We start from the raw sequence: 12,429 nt of genomic DNA on the forward strand, positions 1-12,429 counted from the left end.
AGGCTAAACATAAAGAAGTCAGCTCAGATTCGATGTGTATTTTAGGTAAATCTTAAATCCTAATCTGGCTGGCTCTCATGATTCGCTGTGTCAGCCTGCACAGAACACCTGTTCTCATGGATTAGTGAAGCTAATCTAAGCACTGAGTGTGGCACTCATCCTCAGGTCGATAACTACCTGACTGTCCGGCATGGTAGGAGGAAGTGCCTGGAGACAATTCACCACTCTTGATTTTAATGGTGCTAGACGCAGTAAGTTAAAAAATACATACTGGTATTACAGTTCATTTCACCCCTCCCCTCTTTCCTCCCACCAGGCAGAGAAGCTGACCTCCTGAGCATCCTTCCAGTCCCCACATCTTGGTGTCTTGTAGTCACACAGAAAGAACTTCATGCTGGCTGGGATGCAGAAGACACGGAGGATGAGGGAACGAGCTAAACTGACAGATTGCTCCTGTAAACTCACATAGATTAAAGAGCCTTCCTCAGCAATATGCCTGTTCACAGAGTAGCTTCCTCTTCTCTTTACTAGTAAGGGAAAGAAACTTGGTGGGAAGCAAGACCAGGGTTAACATATAATATTTTGGGTACTAAGCGAATCGCTGTCACAGTTAAGTATATCTCTGGCCCCTACGTAACAAAGCCAGCTGTGCCCCAGAGTGTTTCTGTTACTTGTCAGCATCTTGCGCCACGATGAGCCCTGCTCATTACAATTCGGGTGCCAGCTTCCACATTACAGAGACGACTGCACGCTGCATGTACATCGCACATAGCTACACAGGAGGGCATTGTGTGTCAGAGGGAAGCAGAGTGGCGGGAAGAACACCAGCACAGTTGTGAAAGCTATCCAGTGGTTTCAGTTCAGTCCTTCTGCTGAGATATGCAAACGTTTCTCCCGGTAGTGGTTTTAAGCACTTCCTCTTCATTAAAGCTTTGTTTTGCGATGCTCCCTGTCAAATGTCTCATAAGTTATTAGTGTTAAAACATGATTCGATAAAGAGGAAGGGGAAGGGGCTGTGACAGCAGCCAGTACCGCACAAAGTCACTCCCCTCCCTGCAGCCTAAGTTCCCAGATTTAGCTCAACAGGGAGGGTCTTCTCTCCTTCCTCCTCCTCTCGCGTATCTCATTAGTGTTAGAAGACGCATTTAGTAAGTATAAAGGCCGTCTGTCTTCTGGTTCATGCCTGTCCAAGCACATGGAGGGAGTGAGCAGGAGAAGAAAGGGGAGGGAGGGAGATGAGCCAGGTCCCTACCCTGCTCACTCTAGCTCCATTCACCTCCTGCTTCTCTCCTATTGGTGGATCTCATTGTCAATCAAACTGTCCTCACATGATTGGAATTCTGCATCGTTCAGACTGCTGGGGTTGATAAGATCCTCATCCTGAGACCCTTCTGCATCTACCAAATCACTTTCTGGAGAGGAGTCTTGCAGTACCTGGGCAATGTACTTCTGCAGAAGAGACAGACAGAAAAACAGACACTCCTGTTAGTCATTCCTGGCCATTGCTCTTTACTAGATCACCCCCAACCCCGCCACTGGAGAATCCCACTGTCCTTCTCTTGATTCCCTGTAGGAACACCAACAATGTCCCCGAGCACCACGCTCAATAATCACAATGCCTTGTGCAGAGTGTCCTGCCTGAGAATACCAATGCCCTCCACAGCATTCCTCCTGTAAAAATAAAACAATCGCTCCCAGATTTCCCCAGGAATTCACACACTATTTCTAGAATTGCCCCCGAGAATCCCCATAACTCCCCCCAAATGCCTTCTCCTCTCCGAATCCCACTACATCCTTAGGACACACCTACTCTCTAGCCCTCTCCAAGAATCATCAGAAAATTCTCTCCTTCTAAGAATCGTAACACTTCCCTATGAATTTTATCAGCAAGAAAACAAAGTTGGACACGTGAAGGATGCAAAATGAGGCTCTAATGCTAACACACTCCTCTAACGAAGTGCCATTTGTCCTCACCAACCCTCACGTATGCTGCCTTCCCTTTAAGAACATTGTCTTGTACTCCCCTTCTCCAGCTTCGACATGGCTGGATTCTACCAGAGTGCTTTCTTCTTTGGCCAATTAATAAAGGACCTACGATTAGATTCAAAGGGTTGCTGACTGCCCTTTATTTCCAGGTAAAACAAAAATAAAAAATAATCACGCAAATCATTAGATGCTTGCAAGGATATACAACTGATAGTGAATTTAAGTGCTCAGAGAAATGGAGGTGATAACAGGGAGAACCCAACACTATCATCTCACCGCCCAATCATCGCGTAATTCAAAGCACCAGCTGTAAAGTTTTTAACTATTATATACGATTGCCTTAAGTGCATCAAGCTACTAAGTTTATAAAGATAACAACCGCTAAATACTTGGTCTGAGAACAGCAAACTTAACTTCAGCTGGGTTCTCCCTGTTATCACCTCCATTTCTCTGAGCACTTAAATTCATTATCAGTTGTATATCCTTGCAAGCATCTAATGATTTGAGTGATTATTTTTTTATTTTTGTCATTCCTTTCTGATAACTCTACTCATTCTTTTGATATTTGCCCTATTTTTGTTCATCTTTATTTCCAGGTGGCATTTGGTTGACAGGTTTGGGCTTGTGAACTGGGCTGAGTTCAAGACCTGTATATTATGTCTATATATTTTTGCTGTTCTTTGTGTGAGTGTTACCTATCCAATATTTTAGTAATCCCAGTTAAGAATCACTATTCTAATGCCTCTTATTTAATTGAATTTACTTATCATTAGTTAAAACTCCGTGGTGCAAGTATCATATTAACTTGTTGGTAACCAACTTCCCTACAAAGCTACTGAAGTTGATCTTGGAAGAGCCAGGTCAATGGATGAAAAGAAAGCTATCACTAGAACGAGTCCCCCGTACAGAATGGAGGCTGCTGCTGGTACTCACTGCGGATTTCTGAGATGAAGGGTTGGCAGCTGGACGGCCATTCTGGGTTCCATCTACTGCATCCGCTTCAGTGTGGTCAATCTAAAGAGAAGAGACAGCAACCAATGAATGAGATTCACACACGGGCGACCTATACAGAATCGCCTAACACCACGATTCTCTTACCAGCGTCTATGTCATAATCACCGGTTAGAGAATCGGGTTGCCGCTGAGCTGAACGTAGCAAGGGAATCTCCCTGTTGCGATCAGTTTAGCGGCTGCGGCAGGGAACCCATCCCCCCCCCAATGAAGACTACTGCAAGGAGGGGTGCCCAGTCCCTCCTGCTGCCACTCCCCAAGACATCCCTTGGTACATCCAGGCAATTAAACGCCTGGATGTACATGTAAACAATTTTTGAAAGAAAACCCCCCATTTTGTATGCACTTTTCAATAATGGACATTTTGCCGCTGCCAACTTTGAGCGACTAGCAACCTACGTGCAAATCAAGACGTTTCTTTTGATTATGCCCCTCTAGGGGTCTAATACCAATATACTTGATATACAGGTGTGGCAGACAGGGTTCTAGGTTGGAGCCGGTAGGGCAAATACTGTCCAGTAATTCGGCGATGTTGTCGTGTGAGACAGTTTCAAAGTGAGTTAGGTTACCGGTTGTAGTTTTAATTATTTTGTCTGAGTTGCAGAGGGACGATGTCTGTAGTATGGCAGTGTTGAGGTGAAACCATATTTTGTTTACTTTGTCAGAGAAGTAGTTTGAGAGTGTTTCGCTGTCGACTTTGGTGTTGAGGTGTTGGTTGTCTTCTTGCGATGTTGTATTTTTTTTTTTGTTAATCCGAAAAGGTTTTTTGATCTGTTGGGTATTTTTAATAGTTGTTTAGAGCAGTACTTCTTTTTGGCCTCTAGGGTGGCTTTTTTATATTCTTCATGTAGTTCCTTCCATTTGAACTTGCCACTGCTAAATCTGGATTTGTACCATTTCCTTAGTTCTAAAGTTGTCAGTAAACCAGGGAAAGGAGTGTTTGTGGGGACAGTATTTGATCTCTTTGACTGGCACTAGCTCTCCATATAGGGTTTTTACCTCAGTGTGCCAGTCCACAGCTGCCTCGTGAACAGATTTAGAGTTGGGTTTTGATTAGAGAATGACACGGTGACAAAATTCATCACCGTCCCCGTCCCCGCGGATAACCGCGGGAAATAATCCCATGTCATTTTCTAGTGTCTATTTCAACCTCAGTCCTTCTATACCAGCATTCTTCAGTGCAAGGCTTGAGGGTCAGTGGTTGTGGCCATTCATACTCTGATTTTTCCCTCTCTCCTTAAAGAATGACATGAAGATGGTTTCCCGCGGGGACAGGAACGGTGATGAATTTTGTCACCTTGTCATTCTCTAGTTTTGATGTTCCCACTAGGTTGGAAAGGCCTGAGGAGAGATCCTGTAAGTTGAAAGTGTTGCATATCTTCTTAAGCTGGGGTTGTTTCCTGGTTGACAGTTGATTTGTTGCGTAGATGTGGTTGAATGTGATAAAATGGTGATCAGACCAGGTTTGTGTGGTGAGCTGTCTTTTTGCCATTTTAAATTTTTTATTCGTTTTTATAACTTACATCAAGTGTAACAGGAAATAACATTTAAATTGTAAAACATCCCTTGATTTGCTATATCATCTGAAAATCATGAAATTTAACCACCCTTTCCATCCCTAATACATCAAAAATATTCATGTATTATTTTATACATTATATGATGATTTAATAAAATATCAAATACCACCCCACCCACCCACCCATTCCTTCATTTCAATTATCTTATTATGGGAAAATGTTTATTGCTCATTACAAAAGTCTGTTAATGGTCCCTAAACCTCCTGAAATTTACCAAAATATCCTCTGTATTGCTAATGTTCTTTCCATTTTATACATATGACATACAGAATTCCACCATTAGGTCTAGGATGCAGCCAGCAGAGTGAGTCGGTGAGTGGACCATTTGCTGGAAGTTAAAGTCTCCTAGTATGATGACCAGTTTGCTAAGTACAGATAGCAGGTCATCTAAGATGACCACTGGAGAGTGCGGTGCTCTGTATATCAAGGCGAAGGTTAGGTCACTGTTGTGACCCACCAAGAAGATGAGGTGCTCTAGCACGTCTAATGTGATGGTGTCTATCAGTCTTGGGTTGAGGCTGGACTGGAGGATGGTGGCTACACCTCCGCCTCTAGTGTCGGTGTGTGAACAGGCTATCGCTTTATATCCTGGTAGGCAAAGCATAACCAAAGCAGCTCTGTCATAGAGAGTTGCGCGGGGACAGAAATCCCACCCATCCCCATGAGGAATCCCACCCGTCCCCGTGAGAAATCCCTCCGTCCCCACCCGTCCCTGCGAGGAATCCCCTCCGTCCCCACCCGTCCCTATAAACTTCAGAAATAGTTATTTAATTATGCTACTGAATTAAAGGCTCTGGTAGAAACCCATTTACAAATAAGCAAAAAGACTTTATTAATTTGGAAATATTAATTGGGAAGAATACATACTTTGTAAACGGGTTTCTACCAGAGCCTTTAATGTTTATAAATTTTTATCAACACAACTAATATACTTTATACTAATATATATTATCCTGAAGCAAAAAAAAAAAAAAAAAGAAATAGAATTCTTTTCCTATCTTTGTTTCCTGGTTTCTGCTTTCCTCATGTTCTCATTCAATTCCTTCCATCCACTGTCTCTCTTCCTTCTGCATCTTCCATTTGCTTTGTTACTGTGCCCCTCCCTTTCTTCCCCCTTCCAAATTGGTCTGGCACCCATCTTCTTCCCTCCGCTCCCCCCATAGTCTGGCATCTGTCTTCTTCTCTGCCAGCGTTTTCTCCCTACTCTCTCTTCCCCATTTCCTTTCAGCGTCCTTCTCCCCCCCATCTTCCCCATGTGCTTTCAGCATCCTTCTCCCCCCTCTGCTTCCCCATGTCCTTTCAGCATCCTTCTCCCTCTCTGTCTTCCCCATGGCCTTTCAGCGTCCTTCTCCACCCCTTTGTCTTCCCCATGTGCTTTCAGCATCCTTCTCCCCCCTCTGTCTTTCACAAGTGCTTTCAGAGTCCTTCCCCCCCACCCTTCCCATGGCCTTTCAGCGTCCTTCTCCACCCCTTTGTCTTCCCCATGTGCTTTCAGCATCCTTCTCCCCCCTCTGTCTTCCACAAGTGTTTTCAGAGTCCTTCCCCCCCCCGCCCTTCCCATGGCCTTTCAGCGTCCTTCTCCACCCCTTTGTCTTCCACAAGTGCTTTCAGAGTCCTCCCCCCCCCTCCGGCCCGTCTTCCCCATGGCCTTTCAGCGTCCTTCTCCACCCCTTTGTCTTCTCCAGTGTTTTCAGCGTCCTTCTCCCCCCTCCTTCTCTCCCGCCCCGGGTGCAGCACAGCCGGCCAGGTCCCCTTACTTTTGTGGTGCTTCCCCGACCGACCGACCGACAACAGCCCCGGTCCGACAAACCTCCCTGCCCTTAACCGTGAATCTAAATTACCTTCTTACAGCTGCTGTAAGAAGGTAATTTAGATTCGCGACTACAGGGCAGGGAGGATTGCCAGACCGGCTGTTGTCGGTCAGTCAGGGAAGCGCCACAAAAGTAAGGGGACCTGGCCGGCTATGCTGCATCCGGGGCGGACCACCCACTCCCTTGGTAGCCACTCGAACCACGAGGCTACTCTCCGTCTCCTTACCTGCCCTGCCTGCAGCATAGAGCTGAACGGAAGTCTTCCCGACATCAGCGCTGACGTAGGGAAGACTTCCGTTCGGCTCTGTGCTGCAAGCAGAGCAGGTAGAGAGAAGAAGAGCCACGCGACTGAGTACATCCAGCCCCGCAGGAACTCCACGATCCTCGGAGGTGTCCCCACGGGATCCCCGCGACCCTAGGGGGCGTCCCCACGGGATTCCCGCGACCCTAGGGGGCGTCCCCACGGGATCCCTGTGACCCGAAGGGGGAACCCACGGGATGCCCGTCGTCCCGTTCCCGTGCAGCTCTCTACTCTGTCATTATCTTTGAGCCAGGTTTCGGTAATTAGGAAGATGTCCCAGTTACTGCTGGCGAGGATGCCATTTAGTATGGTGTCTTTGCCATTTTGAGGTTAGTGGGTGTGAGTGATGGGTCTGGGTGGTAAGGAATTACTATGGAGAAGGCGAGAGAAGTCACTATATCTACCCTGGCTTGTAATGACTGGGATGGAGGAGAACATTTTGGCAAGGAGAGTAATTGGCTAAATGTAGGAGGGCAGAGAATCTGACATTCATATTATGAAGGCAATGTATTCTTCAGTGATTGTTGTGGCTTAGTTTGGGTTACAGAGCTTTGGTAGGATTTGGTTGGGTAAAAGACAGAATGTATTGTAGATGATTGGTGGGTGGGTCTATAAATGTAATGTGAGCCTATTTTGAGTGGTTGCCTAGAGGTTAACATATTTTTTCAAAAAGCCATTTTCCCCATAGGAAGAGAGTCTGAGGTCTGGAGTAGCTGAAAGGTGAGGTTTTAGGATGTGACCAGAAGCTTTCCTCAAAGGCCACAGCCACAGCAGAAAGATGGGGTAGTCATGAAGATTGTAGGAACCCAGTATGGGATCAGATATTTATGTTATAAGCACCCAGGGCATAAGTGGCCTGTTTCCTGTATTTTAGAACAGCAGATTGTGAAACTTGAGAGACACGGACCTGCATGTCTCGATTCCTTTATATGCCTTGAACATATGAGTAATGCTGTGTACAGCTGACATGGGAGGATGAACTAGATACTCTCAGCAAGGCAAGCATGGTGGTGGGATTCCTCTGGCGACCCCTTGGGGAAAGATCCTCATCTGAGTAGGATTTCTTCTCTGCATTGACAGTTTTTGAGGTGCTGTTCCTTTTCCGTTTGCCATTGTCTGACTTTCTCCTTATCTTTGATACCGTGGGAATTGTTTGCTTACTCCAGTGATGTTTAGAGGTTCCAAAAGTAGGGCCCAGAGTAGAGGGATGGCAACTCTCTCGTTCTTTACGCTTAGATAGTGATGAGGAGCCAAGGCTGCAATGGAGCTAAGCAGAAACATGACTACCTCCAGATCGATGCTTAATCTCCCTGGGGAGAGGAAAGGCATTTTAAAATGTCCTATGCTTGATCCCTGAAGTGCCTTTAATTGGTCTGCTGGAGTCTAGGATTGCGCTGGGTATTCTTCTAACTTTCTCTTTCCCTTTTTTATTTTTCTGTGAAAAGTAACAAGTGCTCTATTTGAATGAAACTCCCATTGAGCTACAACTGAAAAAGATGTGGGCTAAGCCCAGAAATCCCTTCTCTATACAATAGACACCCACAAATTCGCGGTTCGCGAACTCAATTATTCACAGTATTTTCTGACTGCCTCTTCCAGTCATAAAATACAGGGAATGACTTGAGTCCGTGAATCAGCCTTCTGCACAGCCGATTCCTCCTCCTCTCCCCCCGGTCAGCCAATCAGCCTTCTGCACAGCCAAACTGCCTAAATATTGGTTTTTTTAGCACCTGCCGCCCCTGCAGCCCTCTCCCGCCTCTGATCCTAAACCGCATTTGCAGTTTTTCGAAATTTGCGGGTGCTCATGAAACGGAACCCCTGCGAATTTCAGGGGAGTACTGTACTCCTCAACTTTCAGAAATGGAGGTGTGTTCATGAACAGTACCAGGCACAGCAGCCCATGTTCTGATAAGTGTCCTACTCAGTTAACCTGTTCACTGCTGGAAAAGATTACAGAACTTAAAGGCGTAGTAAGGGTGAGCGGCACCCCTTCCCCTTCCATGCACCTTTTTAACTTCGCTGGCGTGAGCAGCATGCCCACATCGGCGTTGGCTTATCCTTTGATGTCACTTCCTAGGTGAGAGCGCCAATGTCGATGCAGGCAGCAACTTGCACCGGGGAAGTAAAAAAGGAGAGGTGTGGGGAGAGGGCAAAGAGGAGGAGGGGTGCCATGCCCTTAGGAAGGCTGTGTCCGGGGATTGATGCCCACACTCTAGAGAGCAGCCATTCCAGTAACACGGAGGATGTGCTTAATGGAGGCTGAATTTACCTGGTAAGCATTTGAACATTTGGATCAGGCCCACTTACAACATTCTGCCCCCTCTCCACTCCCCAAAAAAATTAAAAAAAAAAAATAAACACACATATGTGGGTTACCTTATAGTTGTGAGCACTGAGGTATTTAAAGTGTCCAAAGCAGATGTGACACAGACAAACAGAGATTGTGATCACCAGGACCACAAAGGTGAACATAGATGTTGGAGCCAGGAATCCTGCAAGACGACAGAAAGGAAACACATTCATGATTGTCTGCTGGAAATTGTCCATTTAGTGTCAGAGGGAGCACAGAAGTATTTACACGCTGTAAATATTTCACATGGTTGCTAGTGACAATCTCACCAAATATGGAGCTAGGTATGGCTAGGATATATTTTACTACTGGACGGTGTCCTCTAACTCCTCCTGGGAAAAGGGAAAGGGGATGGGACTTGATATAACTGCCTTCTATTGCTACATTCAAAGGGAGTGTGTGGTGCAGCGGTTAGAGCTACAGTCTCGGCGCCCTGAGGTTGTGGGTTCGAATCCCACGCTGCTCCTTGTGACTCTGGGCAAGTCACTTAATCCTCATTGCCCAAGGTACATTAGATAGAGTGGGAGCCCACCGGGACAGTTAGGGAAAAATGCTTGAGGACCTGAATAATTTGTAATCCGCATAGAATTCTAGGATATGCGGAATATAAATTATTTTTTTTTTAAAATAAGAAGCTGGTTTACATATTATATACTGATATTTTTATTTTCCTCAGGTTTGCAGGCCACTCTTCATAAAAGGTTCAGGGTTTTTCCTTCCCGCTTTCCCCTCTCATCCTCACCTGTGCGCAATGTGGAGAAGAAGAGAAGCCAGAAGAGGCAGAGGATGGGAGCTGCCACCACCTGGTTCACTGCTCCCGAGTGGATCTTCTTATCCAGTTTTGCCGGCAGGTAAGCGTAATACAGGTTATACCTGTCCACCAGGTGTTTGAGGAGCATGTACATCAAGCCTAGGAGAGGCAGAGAGCAATCATCAGTCCAGTTCCGGCAACAAACCTCCCATGGACCACATTACCCTGAGTCCACAAAGTGGCTCAGTGGCCTCTCAAGCAGAAGAGCTGTTGCAAGAGAAAACAAGAGGCTCTGTCTGGTCCCTGAACGAGAAGGCTCCTCTGGCTATCTCACAGTCAGACTGAGGAGGGTGTGGAAGCTCCTGCTAGCGCCAGACACCATGAACAGTTTGAAGGAACGTCAGACGAACCCAGAGCTCTTACATATACAGAAGGCAACTGGAATCTTAGCTTTGTCTTCAAATGAGGCTATTGCATATGTGCCCTCATGTTGAAGAAGCTTAGGAAATACAGTGGTACCTTGGAATACAAGCATAATCCATTCCATGACCATGCTCATAATCCAAAATGCTCGTTTATCAAAGCGAGTTTCCCCAGAACGTGAACTCGCAGGCCTTGAGCATGCGCAGATGCTCAAGGCCCAGAAGAGGAGGCCGATCTTCGGGCACCGGCACCAAGCACAGGACGTGCCGGTGCCCAGATGACTGTAAGAAGCGGCAGGGGAGTGCCTGATTGCATCGGAGAGGGGGGGGGGGGGGGGTGCGCTCGTAAATTGAGCCCTGCTCAGTTTCCGAGGCACCGATTTTGCAAATGTTTTGCTCGTCTTGCAAAACCCTCGCAAACTGGTGCACTCATAAACCGAGATACCACTGTACATCTTTAATGAACTTACCATGGTTATTTTTCATCAAAAACAAATTGTGACTTTCTATTCATCACAAGAGGCACTTGCTCTGTCCTATCTGTACATGCTATCATAAGTTAAAGACAGTTACTACAAAACTCTGATAAAATCTATTAGTTGTTCTAACAGATGCTGCTGTTTCTAACCTTTCAAATTACCCTGGCGTCACAGGCCTCAGAGAGCCCAGTACGCCCTTTCTCCTTTTTCTTCCAGATCAGTCAGAAGCTAGGCTAGGCTCCTGAAACCATGAGTTGCTCTCCTATCTCAACACCCCACCCCTGGTCACCCGTCTTGCTGCTCCTTTTCTGGTCTTTGTGGCAATGATCTTGAGGCCAGGAGTCATGCAGCAGGATCCTTCCAGAACCTCCCTGAATGACAGCCTTTAAATTCAAGTACCAGATATCACCCTTAACCATGACCTTAACTCCCCCCTCCCCCAGTGGATTCAGGGAGCAGAACCAGAACATACAGCCAGGTTTCTCTGCACTGCAGTACCTTTTCTGAGTCAGTGACCTAGCATGACAAACTTTCTCAAAAACCTAAGGGGCTCATAATAAATTTTTTTAAAACATCTAAAAAGTGGCCTAAATGGGTACTTGGACGATCAAAAAGCCTGATCGTCCAAGTACCCCTAATCAAAGCTGGTTTTAGACGTATCTAAAACCAGCTTAGGCCTTTCCCCTGCCTCTAAATGCATAAAGAGGAAAGAGGCGTTTTTAGAGGAGGGGAAAGGGCGGGAGGTGGGCCGACCTAGATATAGGCGTACAGCAGGTATAACCAAAACCAAAAACAGGCTGCCTAGTCGGCACTTATACGTTTTGACTTAGACCAAGTTAAAACAGGTATAAGTGCCAAAAAAGGGGCTTCTGAGCTGATCGCGGTTGCCACGATGAGCTCAGTGGCCCCGGCAACCTGCCCACTCCCCATTGCAACCATCGCGGCAGGAGAGATGGCTCATCTCTCCTGCTGTGATGGCGATCGGCTACCCCCCCCAAACTGTGACACTTTGAAGTGAGGATTGCGACCCAGCTCGTGCCTATGGTCCCGCCCACAGGAGGGGCCCAAGGCAACTGGGCCAATTCCGGTTAGCCCAGGTGCCTAAGGCCCCACCTGTGGGCGGAGCTTGAGGCACCTGGGCCAATCTGGCCCTAAGGCCCGCCATTCTGAGGGGGGTGTCACCGGGGCTCCCTCCTGCCCCAATTGTGTCTGGGGGGGGGGGGGAGGTGTCTGTAACTGGTGTTCTTTTTGACAGACACTGGTCACAGAATCCAGCTTTTAGGTGAAGGACTGGCCCCTCCTTCGCCAAAAAACTCTTGTGTTGGGCGTTTGGGACTTAGGCTTTTTTTTTTTTGTTTTTTTTGTTTATATGTTGTTAGTGTAGACGTAGTGGTGGTCTGGCCGTTTAAACATCTGAACGTAGAGGCATACCATTATAAAAAAAAAAAACCAACCACCTCCTTTTGGATGTTTTTTTTTTGAGAATGGACATTTTCTCTGCTTCTACTTTCAGCATTTAGGGCCTAGGCCAAAAGGGGACTTGCACTTTTTTTTTTTTAAATTATGCCCCTCCACGTGTCCAAGATGTTTTGGAAGCAGCATACAAATCCAAACTGCTTGTAGTAGAGAACCTGAGCAGGCATATTCCCCTTCGTCCTTTCTACAGATCTATGCTTTACCTGTCACTGATGTCTCTTTTCTTGTTTCCTCTCTGTTGTTTCTCTATTCCTTTTGCTGG

The 12,429-nt window shown here is 46.5% G+C and overlaps 1 protein-coding gene across 2 annotated transcripts in view; it reads right to left on the bottom strand.

Moving 5' to 3' along the window:
* Positions 1-217: 217 nt before the first annotated feature.
* The window catches only part of TMEM63B (transmembrane protein 63B), a 162,364-nt gene continuing 150,152 nt past the window's right edge, over positions 218-12,429 (bottom strand). For both annotated transcript variants that reach the window (XM_033937151.1, XM_033937152.1), the window contains exons 21-24: positions 9,782-9,949; positions 9,066-9,181; positions 2,920-3,000; positions 218-1,449 (exon numbers count right to left, since the gene is read on the bottom strand). In XM_033937151.1, the coding sequence (XP_033793042.1) occupies positions 1,291-1,449; positions 2,920-3,000; positions 9,066-9,181; positions 9,782-9,949 (524 nt within the window). In that variant the 3' untranslated portion in view covers positions 218-1,290. The remainder of the gene's footprint in view (positions 1,450-2,919; positions 3,001-9,065; positions 9,182-9,781; positions 9,950-12,429) is intronic.

The sequence above is a fragment of the Geotrypetes seraphini genome, chromosome 3 (assembly GCF_902459505.1).
Source record: "Geotrypetes seraphini chromosome 3, aGeoSer1.1, whole genome shotgun sequence".
NCBI classification, from domain to species: domain Eukaryota; kingdom Metazoa; phylum Chordata; class Amphibia; order Gymnophiona; family Dermophiidae; genus Geotrypetes; species Geotrypetes seraphini.